General features: G+C 41.3%; 1 protein-coding gene across 1 annotated transcript; it reads right to left on the bottom strand.

The window, feature by feature from the left end:
* Positions 1 to 250: 250 nt before the first annotated feature.
* On the bottom strand, positions 251 to 13,122 carry kpna4 (karyopherin alpha 4 (importin alpha 3)). Its single transcript, XM_006795327.3, has 17 exons — positions 12,904 to 13,122; positions 11,187 to 11,231; positions 10,912 to 11,001; positions 8,366 to 8,395; positions 8,115 to 8,167; positions 6,763 to 6,858; positions 6,461 to 6,546; positions 5,704 to 5,790; positions 5,452 to 5,621; positions 4,253 to 4,297; positions 4,011 to 4,142; positions 2,757 to 2,885; positions 2,079 to 2,183; positions 1,916 to 1,987; positions 1,562 to 1,724; positions 1,383 to 1,477; positions 251 to 770 (listed from the first exon to the last, which is right to left on the bottom strand). The coding sequence occupies exons 1-17, from the start codon at positions 12,970 to 12,972 to the stop codon at positions 675 to 677; spliced, it is 1,563 nt and encodes a 520-aa protein (XP_006795390.1). The 5' UTR covers positions 12,973 to 13,122; the 3' UTR covers positions 251 to 674.
* Between the last annotated feature and the right edge of the window lie 536 nt (positions 13,123 to 13,658).

Here is a 13,658-nt window from a genome sequence, read left to right as displayed (position 1 = left end):
GTGGGGGGGCGTCTCGTTGGAGGAGATGAACCTGGCTCCTCAGCGCTGAGTCCAGACATTCGTACACAATGGGTCCATTCACACACATGTCTGATAGCGTGGCCGATTGGGGGAGGGGCACATTGAGGCTGGCGCCCTCTCTAGTCGGAGGACCGCAGAATTGTGATGGTTTGTTGTTCATCTCAGTTCATAATCATAGTTATAATCATTTCTGCATTTTGCTGTATTGTAATATTTCAAGATCACTTGATTTTCTTTTTTTTTTAATGTCCTTGGTTCTCCCTGGGCAGACATGGAGTTTTTCTTATTTTCGTTTTTCTTGTCATTTGAAGTAGTTTTCTGAGGACGACAGCTCCAATAACACAGAAGTTATGTCGGCATGTCTCTCAACACATTCGATGTAGATGTTTTGCTTTTTTTTGCAACATGTAGCCACTCATTCTCACTCGCACCCACTCGCCATCTCAAACTTCATTTGGGCTGGTTCCCCTGGAATGCCAAATGAAATCCACATATTTTTCTTTCAGATAAGATGCAGCCATGGATCCCACGAGCCAAGCACAATGGATCAAATTTCTCACACTCGCTCTCTCTCGCCCTTTCTCTCCTAATTTTTTATATGTTGAACAGAGTGCTGCATCGTGAACAAAACTCCAGAATACCCCAGATGCCGTCTAGAACTGGAATCCCTCGGCTGGCACGTTGGCTGAGTTGAAGCCGTAAGTTCCGCCCTGGATGGCCTCCGGGACCAGGTTGGTGTCTTCATCGATCTGAAAGACAGACAAGTAAAAGGAGCATTAACACTGCGCGGACAGTCAGCAGACGAGGCGTTAGGGTCAAGACGATAGCCAGCCGCTGTTCCTGAGCCAGGGACCATCAGCAGCTTTCTAAAGAAAGTGGGTCTACGTAGCTCTACTTATTGAAGTTAACTTTGTGAATTCTGGTATGTGATTCTGGGTTTCTGGAAGTGGGCTGTCTTGCCAACTTGCTCCTCAGGGATAATAAAGTTTATCTACATCCTAAATAGAAGAACTGTCAATACAAACAATCACTTTGGCACTTCTCCTTGGATTAACCACCTTGCTTTGCGGTATGACAGCACCATGGTAACGACCTAAAGCTGACAGTGATTCAGACCGCTGACCCGAATCAAATTAGCAGTTTGGACAGCCACACTGGCAGGATCCATTTTCAGACTTACACTATGATTTGTGGCTCAAAATACAGTGAAAAGGGCCAAACCGGAGCCCCATATGTGACAACTCAGAGCTAACCTGTTCATCTTCCAAACTTTGGTTCATTTGATCAGTGTGAAGACTTTTTTAAAATCACTTGAAAGCCTAACTAATAATAAAAACCTGCAGATATCCTAAGTAACTTACATCATCAGATGAGAAGAACTGATCAATAATTTCGTATGCCAATTTGTAGATATCTTCATTTTCATGATTCTGCAGTTGCTCCACTTTTTCCAGACCTGTGAAACAAAACATAATTACACATTAACACCTGATGTTAACAAGTTAAGACCAACAATTGTGATGGTAAAGGTGACACTGACCTCCGCATTCCTCAATGAGGTTAGCAATAGTTTCTGCCTCATCATCAGCCATTTTTAGGATATTGCTGAGGCCATCGAGAACAACCTGCACAACCTGAGCGTCCTTCACTGTGAGCAGGTTGCAGAATGGAGGGATCACCTGCTTCTCGATCAGGTGTGCCACCTGAAGACGACACAGAGATGCACTATCAATAACTCACCGCGTTAAGGAAGCATTTTACTCATCAATGAAAATGATTAAGCTTAAACCTATTCTTAAAGCAGCAAATATTATGAATTATGATGTTTACAGAACTTCAATACCAACGACTTCCCATTTCTTGTACACTTTTCATGTGTTTGGGAGAGGTTTACCTGATCTTTCCTCCCGCTTATTGTCAGGTTACTGATGGCCCAGGCGGCTTCTTTCTGAGTGCCAAAGTCACCCTAAAACATACATTCAATGTAAGCAACCCATCCATCACCCAGAAGCTCTCTGAAAGTAATTAGACAGGATTGACTTTAGATGGATACAAACCTTATCGAGCAGGTGAATGATCATGGGAACCAGCTTGGCGTCAATGACGGCCTGCACCTGTTGCTGGTTACCTGCTGTGATGTTGGACAGGAACCACACTGCCTCCTACAGGACAAAAGCATAAACACAAGAGTTGGTGATGATTTTCTCTCATGAGAATGATGTGCTATGTCACAGAGATTCAGTGTATGTTTGATCACAAAGCAAGTGGGAGCTGGATCAGAACCCAGGGGTCGAAACAGAGTTTTGACCCCCGGCTGAGACAGAGTGCAGTGGGCGGGGAGAGGGTGACTTTGAGGCTATAATCATCGACCAGTCACAAAAAGGAGGCCTCTTTTTTTTACGTGACTGGTCTCAGATGCACTCCGATATCAGCAGAGACGCTTGGTCTTCAGCACCCTTTCTCCACCAACCCATGTATCACACCCGTACACACAGACACACTACTACCCCTTATCAAACCCCTAATCTATGCTACTAATTGAAGGTATGAAGTTGTTGGCGTCCTCTTCGGTTCTTCGTCTTTGTGGTTCTGCACCTTTTAAATTCCTGCTCTCAGCTATCTGCCCCATCTATTTCCTTTCACGCAGCACTCACTTGCACAACGTCTCTGTTTTCATCACTTCCAGATGACTGACAAAGTTTGTGTGTTTCTTACAAACAGTCGGAGAATGTTACCTTGTTGATTTTCTCCTTTGGGTGGGTGAGGAGCGCAGGGAAATGGCTGAGGGCGTCACAGTTGAGCACCACCTGGGTCTGTTCGTCTGTGCCGGTCACAATGTTCCCAACAGCCCTCAGGGCAGCGGTCTGCATGTGGAGAGGAAGCATGTTTGATGATGACACATACAAAGAAGACTTCTTTCGTAATACTCAATATGCTTGGAGCACAAAGAAACTAAGACAAATCTCACTGGAGTTAAACAGTAAGAGCAGTTAAAAAGAAGAATTATCACCACATTTTTGCTTCACTTAGTACAATTATTAATGTTTCCAGTGTTGAGATAACAGAAGTAGTATTTTATGATTTTTACATTTTAGGTACTCTGGCTGGATCATCTATATTGCTTGGTTGGTCAATATAATCCCATGCAACCCAAGCTGCCATTGGTGGTCTATAAAAAGCTATGCGTTTTGAAACCAACCCAAACCCAGATACTGCCAAATACTTTTGAAAGTGCAGGCTGTTTATGCTGTTTCAGAGTAACTGATAACATGTCAAAGATGTTTTCAGTTGTTGACAAGCAACAAAGCATATAGCTTTAATGCAGCATGCTAACCTATGTGGGTTAGTTTCTGCTAACTTCTTATTTAATGCTCAAAACTGACATCTTTTAGTGCGTTTGGTCAGCATCACTGTTTCAATGTCTCAGCGACACACAGACCAAGCAGGACTCATATAAACGAGAAATCACAACAACAAGAGTAACAGTTTGTTCTGGACATGAAGTCCAAAGTCTGTTCTAGGATTACCAGTTAATGCAGGTCTATTTTCAGATGGATGAGTACTGGTTGGATCCCAATCTGTCATCATTTTAGATAAGTTGGTAAGAGTGATTTAATGTATCACAAATCCTGTTTTTTTAATCTTTGTTCATAAGTTATAACAACACTTAGAGTGGTTGTGTCAGGAAAAGCATCCGATGTAAAACTCGAGTGAATAAGGGAGCACTCGAAAGGAGCTTTAGAGGGAATACAGACAACTGAGTCTGATTTATTTAATGTAAACGTGATGTGAAAGTTTACTTCTCTGTGCAACTGTTTAAAAACTTGAAGAGTAGGTAAAATTTCAGTCAAAGATATTTTTGGTTGAATGCAGTGCTAATCTTCACATGATGTTGGTTAATTCTTCTGCATCAATAGGGTTTTTAAAACAATACCCAATTTAGGTTTAATTAGACATTTAAAAAAGGCCCTCATGCCCTTTTTCCATACCTGAACTTTAACCTCCTGGTGACTGAGCAGAGGTACCAGATGTGGGACAATGCCGGAGTCAATAACCATTTGGATCTGCTCGTTCCCAGCATCTGTCAGGTAGGACAGAGCCCACACTGTGTCTACCAAGATCTGGAGGTAGCAAAGAAAGAAAAGATTCAAATGAATACATTTTGCTTTCTGTTTAAACTTCATTCGACAGGGATAATTTAGCTGGACGTAGGACAGTTCTGGGTACTTACACTGACGTCAGTGTGGTGGATCAGAACGCAGAGAGCTGGCAGTATCTGAGAAAGAAAATAAACTGTTACGAGGTGGATAAAATGAGAATGAAAACACAAGTTTGATCATAGCTGCAGTGTTGACGTAATTAACTACTAAAATTTCTGACAACTCTTCTCTGAATCACCTGATTAAAACACATAACTAAAACAAAGCTGCTGTCCTTTGACTGGCCTCACCTAACCACAGGTTCACTGAATTCTGCACTGTGTGCCTTGCATCTAACACTTGAACAGGACATGGAGTCTCACAGATAAAACTTAAATCAGTTTTATAGTTTCTGCCACAATCCAGTTGATGACATACTGTCCCGACGTCCAACTTGATACTCCCTGATACATTTAGATGGATCAGACAGTTTCAACCACATTTCAAATGTCTATACCAGGGGTGGGGAACTCCAGGGCTTAAGGGCCTGCAAGTTTTAGATGTGTCCTTGATCCAACACAGCTGATTGTAATGGCTAAATTACCCCCTTAACATGTCTTGAGGTTCTCCAGAGGCCTGGTAATGAACTACTCATTTGATTCATTTGTGTTGACCCAGCGTGATATCTAAAACCTGCAGGACACTGGCCCTTGAGGCCTGGAGTTCCCCCCACCCCTGGTCTATACAAATGCTGACTTCCCTTACACATTAATATTTTCAACCCATTTTTCAGGACTTGTAACTGCACATACTGCAAACTGTATATAAAGGATGGACATAACCACTGTGACATCACCTGTATGTTATTGAAGTCTCGAGCTGCCTGCTATTTATCGCCCCCTTTTTGTCTCCAGTTTATGACCCATAACTTACTAAAGGGTCATCATGTTTTTCTTCAACAAGACTTTAAACTATTGAAGGTGTTTTTAAACCCACAAGCAAAGCATTCACTGTGGTCACATCAAGGACATAGGTGAGGTTGCTTTTCTACATACTTTTGCTGAGGCCACTGGTAAAGGTACAGCCAGCAAATAGAAACACAAATAAGTTAAGACGTCCATAAATGAAGCGGCTGATGGTTCAAGTTTATTTTGCACCGTCTCAATGTTAAAATTCAAAGACCCTCAAACGTTTTTTTGCTCTTGGTATAAATGAGGGAATAAAAACGCAAAACCAAATGATGACAGTGCATTCCTACACCCCTAAGCACATGCACTCTCTCTCCACATACCTCCTGGATTGTCTCCATGGGTGGTGGAGGATCCTTGTGACGGCAAAGGTTGACCATGACCCAAGTGACATTGCGGAGGAAGGTTATGGGGATGGAGGGACTGATGAAGGAGAGCAAGGGCTTCACCACACCCAAGCTGATCACATAATCTCTGCACTGAGGGCCATCACCTGGAAAGAACACACAGATTTTAGGACCAAATGAGGATTAATTTCTAACGCAGTCCTGTTCATTCTGTTCATTGCAGCTCACCTATGATGTTTCCCAGAGCCCAGACGGCCTGTTCACACACGTTCTGGTGAGGAGAGTGAAGCAGCCTCAAGAAGAGCGGCACAGCGTCTACACAAAGGAAAACAGATTATAAAAAAATAAACAGAAATCACTGACTAAACAAAGAAATTTGTAAGATCTTAACTAAGAAAGCACTTTTAAACCTGATTAAGATGACTAAATGTTGCTGTTGAGACTGCATAATGCATCAATGATTGGGACTGTATGTCCTGTAATGACAGGCACTGCCGTTTAATGTGATCAACCACAAACAGGTCATGACACCAAGAAACAAAGAACATGGTTAAGGAGGCAGCTTTGATAAGGACCGGGTCACACAGGCCATGAAACCAGTCAGGGGCTACACATTTTTCCTAGCGACTAATGGTTGTTAGGGCACCTCCAACCAATCACGGGCCTAAGGAAAACAATATCCCACTGACCTCTTTTACAAGTAGAATTAAACCAATATGACAAAGTAAATCTTTACAAATCCAGAATTACCCATTACAATCTGTGTTTTCCAAATTACTGAGGTCGCTAGTACTTATACTAGTATTTTATATTACAGAAATTTGCACAGGTCTTCACCTCGTCAAAAGTCTTTAACTGCAATAAAAATCTTGATTTCTCAAAAGCTAATTTTACCACCTTATTATCTCCCAGGCTAAATTTAGATTAAGAAAGATACGTTACAGAGTAAAGCAAGATAAAGCTAAGAAAGAGAAGTGAAACTTACTAGACTGGACCACAGCTTGAGTCTGCTCTGAGGTCCCCGAGGCTATGTTGGTTAGAGCCCAGGCTGCCTCAAACTGGAGAGAGGGGCTGTGGAAAGGTGCAGAAGAGGCAATTATAGGAGTGAGCATGATTGTGTCAGTGTGTTTAACAGTAAGAGTACTAATGAGCCGATTATGTTCCACCATTCCTGGAAAGTGAAAACTAAAATGTATTTGCATATCTGTGACGTTGTTTGGATGTAGGGTGCGCTAAAACACAAACTCAACGCTACATGCAGGCAAACAAGAGCTACAGCTGGCTTACTTGTCATCTCTGTCCAGGCAATGCACCAAGATAGGAAGGATCCCAGACTTAATCAGGTCATCTATGGGAGGATTACGGTCACTGGACAACAATTTTCTACAAAAACAAAGAGAAAACAAAAAACAATTACTCTCTCTCACACTACCACACAAAAAACACACAAACACCAAGCTGAAGCGACTGAGCACAGAGAGAAACAGCTCAAGAATTTCAAGTATCTTGAGAATGCAAGTCAATCACAATATCAGTGACTCCAAGGAGACGTCACCCTGATTATCACCCTGATAATCAACATTAGTTTGATATCTAACACGTGTACTCTTATCATGCATCTGGGTTGTTGTTTTAAAGAGAAAAAAAAAAAAGAGGGGGGAGGTGCCGTAATAATTTCTTTGATATTTTAAGAAAACTGTTAATGCAAGCTGAATTAAACGCTTCACAGCCCTCACGTCTGTAACAGCACATGGTGCTGTGGATTTGTAGCGAAACCGAAAAGCGGTATTGTGAAACAGAATGTGGCACCGTAACAATTTTATCTCAATATCTTATCATCTTGTTTTCATATTAGTTGAAAGTCAAAAACAAAACTGAAAACAAAATCGATGCATTTCCCTGCACATCTAACATCGAGCAAACAAAAAATAAAAAGATTCCCAGCACGTGAATTTGTATCAGCTACTTTATGCTGCATTACTGAGCTGCAGAGCCATTTACATGTCCATTAATTAGACAGAGCTGGTTTATTCTTGAATCGCATCTGTCAAGCAAAGCTGGAAGGAAAAAAAAAAAAAAAACTAAAAATGGTAAATGGCCTGTATTTCTATAGCACTAGTCCCTAAGGACCCCAAAGCGCTTTACACATTCAGTCATCCACCCATTCACACACTGGTGATGCCAAGCTACATTGTAGCCACAGCCACCCTGGGGCGCGTGATAGAGGCGAGGCTGCCGAACACTGGCGCCACCGGGCCCTCTGACCACCACCAGTAGGCATGAAGTGTCATGCCCAAGGACACAACGACCGAGACTGTCCAAGCCGGGGACTCGAACCGGCAACCTTCCGATTACAAGGCGAACTTCCAACTCTTGAGCCACGATCGCCAAAAAACAACAAACACTTCGCCCCAGAAAACAAAACACTGAAGTTATATTTTGCAAAGAACCAGCAATTTCAACCAGAAAGACCGCCGAGACAGAGCTGTGATGTACGGCACCGTACATCACAGCTCTGTCAGTCGGTGAAGTTCACTTATTGTGAAAACTGCACGAACAGTAGAAGGGGACCGCATTTTTCGACAAAGAATAGTTATCGGGGTCCGTCCTAAGGCAGGCCAAGTGTGTGTGTGTTTTACCTGGCGGCCTGAACAGCGCTCAGCTGGACGCCCTGGTTATCACTGGTAGCATTCTAAAAAAAGAAAAAGAAAATACAAATGAATCACGCACGGTACAACAATCAACATATTTATTTTATAGCAACAATGTGTGTTTTCCAAAATATTTTTAGTTAGAGGGAGTATATTATAAGACATTAAGCAGACTTTAAAGGACATTTGTTATTTGTAATTAATCATTCAAATAACAGGAAAGGAAATATAGCACTTACTTGTACTATTGCTTCAAGAGAGGTGTTTTGCTGAAGAAGAAGATTTCAGAAAGATTAGGACTCCGTTAAACACGTAAACCCAAAAGTACAAAAAACATACAGGATGTGTAACAGACAAAAAAAACATTTTAAACCCAATGTGTAAAAACACAAACAGCACTATTAAAGGCATGTAGTGAGTTATCAGAAGGACAGCGAGCAGACATCTGTTAGCTTCTTGTTTTTATATGTGAAAACTGTTAGACAGGAAAGAGTCTAAAGCACCAGCTGACACAGCGAGAGGAGGCTGGGGGATTGAGAAATGCCGTCAGGAGTCTCGCTTGAAACAGTCTGGTGTTACAGTGTAACAGTCAGCGAGCTGGACGTGCAGGCCGTCATTCACCATGACAAAATGCCAAATGGCACCCTCACCCAGTGCCCCCTACATGAAGTTCAGAGTCAAACGTAGGCCCTGATTGACTGAACTTATTGGAAGATACCTCTGATTAATTTATGCAGCACGATTGGAAACCAGAAAAAAAAACCCTAACATCTCTGAGTGAAGCAGATTTATGATGTTGTATTTACATTCCATGTCTGGGCAGATGTTTAAAGAGGCAACTCCAACCTAGAGATATTAAAAATACTTGAGACAAGAATAATGAAAGGAACAGCTGAGGGAAAGAGAGGATTCAGTCGTAAGGTCCAAACTACTTATTTTGCAGAAGCTAACAAAAAGCATCCTTAAGGAAACAATTAAATAAACCTTAAAACCACTATCACTAGTGTGATGAGTAGTTAAAGCAGACTTTCACAAAGGCCAGTGTAATGTTTTGCAGTGAGTCAGAGCAGCATGTCACTGTTGATCTACTGGTAAGCAGCTCACTCCGACTTAGCTTTCTCAACACTATGAGGTAGTCAGAGTGATTGCAATTTTGAACTGCTGAGTGGCCATTTTAACCCAGGGATGCCACCAAATCCAGAGACACGATGGATCCATTTTGTGTGACACCGTTAGCACAGAAAATGAGGCGTGAGCCAACACTGCATATACTACAAGATGGTTACTGAGACAATTTCAGATAGTTTCAAGCTTCTCAAGTTGTAAGGCGGAGTCCCCAATCCCATTCCACATGGGCTGGTGTCCCTGCAGGTTTTAGATGTGTCCTCGATCCATCACAGCTGATTTAAATGGATAAATTACCTTCGCAACATGTCTTGAAGTTCTCCAGAGGCCTGGTAATGAACTAATCATGTGTGTGTGTTGACCCAGGGTGAGATCTTAAACCTGATGATCCAACTTCTTGCACATCCACAAAAGCGCCTTGTGACATATGTTAAGAAAAATATGTCGTTGAAAATAAAGTACACCCTGAAATGCCCGATGTCTTCTGTGTTTAATCAGATTTCAGGGCTGTCCAGTGAGAGAAAAGACTTGACTCTGTTTCTATTATGAGACGGCATCCAGCACGCTCAAGGCCGACTGATGAGAGCAGCAAAAATTTAAGAGAGCAATATTATTGTTATCAGCTGACCCTTTACATTTAAGGAAGGTGGCTTTGTTGGTCACCTTTGTCTCAGAGCTCCTTTGTTGTGTGGAAGTAACATTATTAAAACAGCCATAGTGACTGAAGTGGGCTGATGACATTTCTTTAAATCAACCATGAAATGTCCAGATAGGCCCTCTCTGCCTCCTTGTCATCACTCCAGAAAGTGATGAGTATTTTGAACTTAAAAACATTATAGCTAAATACAAACAGCTAGTGTATCACCCAACATTAACACTGTACCACTTGAAATGGGTCAGTTACAGAGTAAAGGGATGTAGGTCATTTAATGTGTATGTGGGCTGCAATGCCATGATATTTTACTTCACTGATTAACTTGACTGTGCATGCATTTACACATTGTTCAAATTGACCCCAACCCCTAACCTGAAGATTAAAAAGCATATAATGTCAGGTCTGAGACAGTTGGGGAAAAAATGATTTGGGAGCAGCTGAAACAGTACTACATATATTATTTATGTTGCCTTGTCTTACCTAGAATACATTTTAGGAAACAGAATAGATGTTCACTGCACAGTTAACATAATAAAAATAAAATAAAAATGTGGCATTACCGTTTAGTAAAAAGCCAACTAAATATCTGAAAATAAGGTATGTTGAACACATTCTACCGAGTGAGTATCTTCCTTCGGGAAGAACCCATCAACAAGCAGACAGCTAGACAAACTGCATGTTTTTTCACACTAATGCCACACCGAGCTGACGTAAAGCACGGCGAGCCAATGAGGCAGCATCACATGAACAAGATGTCAGGAGGTTCTAAACCTCTGGAGTGTTTCATCACTGTGATGACCTGCACGTGCAAAAACCCCTTGAACAAACAGTCACGACAACCTTCCTCCCAGACTGTCATTCCCACTGCTTGGACAACACCTCACCTTTTAAAAAACAAACAAACAAACAACAACAACAAAAAAAAAAAAAACGCACAAAAACTAAAAAGATGTTTACTTGACTTCCTAATGACAGGAGACTTGAGTGGGAGACTAAAAAACATACCGATCTGAAATCTCCGTCAACATCAGAGTCCTCACAGATGTCCTCATGGGGAACATTTCTCCTCTTCAGAAGATGCTCATCTCTTTTGTTCTGTAGAAATAATACTTCATATAAGCTCGTATAGAATTTCATCATAAATAAATTAGAAATTTAGCATACATGCTATGTCACACAGATTTGCAGATAAAAGAGCAGACCATAACATAATGTACCTTAAAGTTATTAGTGTTTGAAATTGGTGGAAAATATATTTTTAAAAATACAAATGTGATTACCTTTCTGAGTTCCACCACTACTTCAGTCCTCTGTCTTCTCATAGTCTGTGAGGAAAGATGGCACGGGAAGATTATACAGAAGGAGAGCTTTAATTAGCCTATACTGTCTTCAATCAATTCAAATCATACACAAACTACAAATGAGCGACTGACCTAATATTACTTAGCTTTAAGACCCTAACAACACAGATAATTCTTCTGTTGTTTGACAAATACAATATTTTATTAATGATCTTCCCTTTACGAAACAAACATGATGAGGTACACTTAACCAACATTTTATCATCATATGAAGACACTGCAGTTCTGCAAAAGGTAATTAATATTTGTGATGCTGTGTTGTACTGCTTTATGATCAAATCTGCACTACTGTATTAATATTCTTGGACTGCATAATTTGTAAGAAATGCACGGTAGTCTTACTCACTGTTTATGGAGAAAAGCTAAAAGAGGAACGTTTTGTTGAATAGTACATTGGTTATAATGTTTATTTTCTGTCCTCTGATGGCCAAGACTTGGGAGAGCAGTTTAAATATTTCTTCATAGTAAAGTAATGACTAAGAGCTGGACGGGTTTTATTTAAAATAAGAATCTTCATAAAGAGACATTTTAATGTAGGATTTTTGAATCTAACGACAGTAGCTGTCCTACGCGGAAGAGACATATTGCAGACAGTAAATAACTGACGAAAATAAGTTGTGGTTGCTGCTCGCGAAATCGTGTGTTCTTCAATAACAAACCTGCACCGTGCTTTTGTAACTGAAGTTTTCAGCAGGTTGTGAAGCGAGAAGCTCGTGTCCGGAGGCCTACCGCGCCACAGACTTGTCAAACAGGATGTATGAGTATATCCTGCTTATACATCTTAACTAAGCCCGCCTGAAAACAATATCAGCCGGGTAACATTAGTGAAACACTGACCCGACTCTAACTCCCCTGGTAACTTATCGATTCGACGTTAGCTAACGTGTAGCTTTGATCTACGGCTCATGTAATCATGTTATCTTAGCTATGCGCGCTGTTTTCACGGAACGTGTAACGTTAGCATTAACGAAATAAAAGAATGCAAACAAACAGAAAATCAACTCCAAGCTTTGATTAAAACACCCAGGTGACCGGCCAGTAAAGAAGCTAACTGGTTTCCGCCATTGTTTTTGATTATAAAGACGGGGGATGGGTGGAACTGCAGCCAGCAGTGCCACCATCAAACCCCAATCACCAAGCTAGCATAGGCTAGCTAACTGCAGTATCAAAATAACGATAAGATGCCGCCATGTTGTCTTAGCAATAAATTATATAGTTCTAAATAACAGCTCGAAAGCCATGTGTATGAACTTTTCGACGAGACGGTGACTAACACGCCGAGCTAAACCTATCTGTGGGGTGACAGTCTTCAGTTGAACTAGCATGTACCCCGTGGGCCTGGCTAGCAGCGGGCTAGCAGATGAACTCTGGCTAGCGTTTCTGACGCGTTTTATAGCCAAAGCGGCCCATGGGTTAACGAAACCAGTGAGACCCGACAGGGAGTCGTCCGGCCCCGGCCAAATATTTAAAATGAGCTTTATGTAAAGACCCTGGCCGGGGCTCTGGGTACAAAGTTCCCATCGGTAGAAATTAGAAACGACGTCACAGGGAAGCGGAGCGGCGAAGCTGGAGGCAAACAGAGCGGCGGACGCTGTGGAAAAGAGAGATCCTCGACACCGATCGGCACAACTTTTACCTCCAAATCACGGCCTTTATTCTTGAAATTCTTCAGCCGCTGGTTGTCCAGTTTCTCGTTGTCAGCCATGTTATCGCTTCTGGTTACGTTAAATACAGATGAACTCGTGGATTTAGCTGTGAGCTACCCTTTTCTGGTTCCCTTTTCTCAGCCTTTCGTTAGCGGACTATTTTTCGCAGCTCAGTCCGCGGTGCATACTGGGAATGCCGGTGGTGGAGGGCAGCCTCGATCTGGCGTAGCGGAAGGGTGGGGAATTCCCCGACACGCTCATTGGTGCAGGGCTCACTACAAGTTACTTAATCATTATATCTAATTTATATTTATATGTATGCACCGTCAGAGGTACATTCACGAACTGCACACCGTGTTAGCGCCAAATGATAAAAAATATTAAGTAAGTAAGTAAGTAAGTAAGTAAAATTTTATTTATATAGCACATTTCTAGATAAAAAAAAAATTACAAAGTGCTTCACAAGGTATAAAACAAAAACAGACAAAAGTTAACAAAATGCAATTCTAAAAAGATGTGTTTTTAGTTGTTAAAATAAATAAATAAAAACAAATTTTATTGTCGTAAACGAAATTAAATAAAATGAAATAAACATTTAAAAAGGTCCTAAGACGATTATGTTAAAATATGTCACTGACAAATACCCTATTTAAAAATAAACACTAAATAATAATGTATATTGAATAGTAAAACTTAGGTCCGATAAAGAGTCCAAATCCAGCCACTGGAGGGCTTTAAAAATTGT

Source organism: Neolamprologus brichardi, chromosome 14 (genome assembly GCF_056152115.1).
Source record: "Neolamprologus brichardi isolate AB-2024 chromosome 14, ASM5615211v1, whole genome shotgun sequence".
NCBI lineage: Eukaryota > Metazoa > Chordata > Actinopteri > Cichliformes > Cichlidae > Neolamprologus > Neolamprologus brichardi.
Note: the sequence above shows the minus strand (reverse complement) of the source record. Positions and strands in the feature narration are given on the sequence as shown.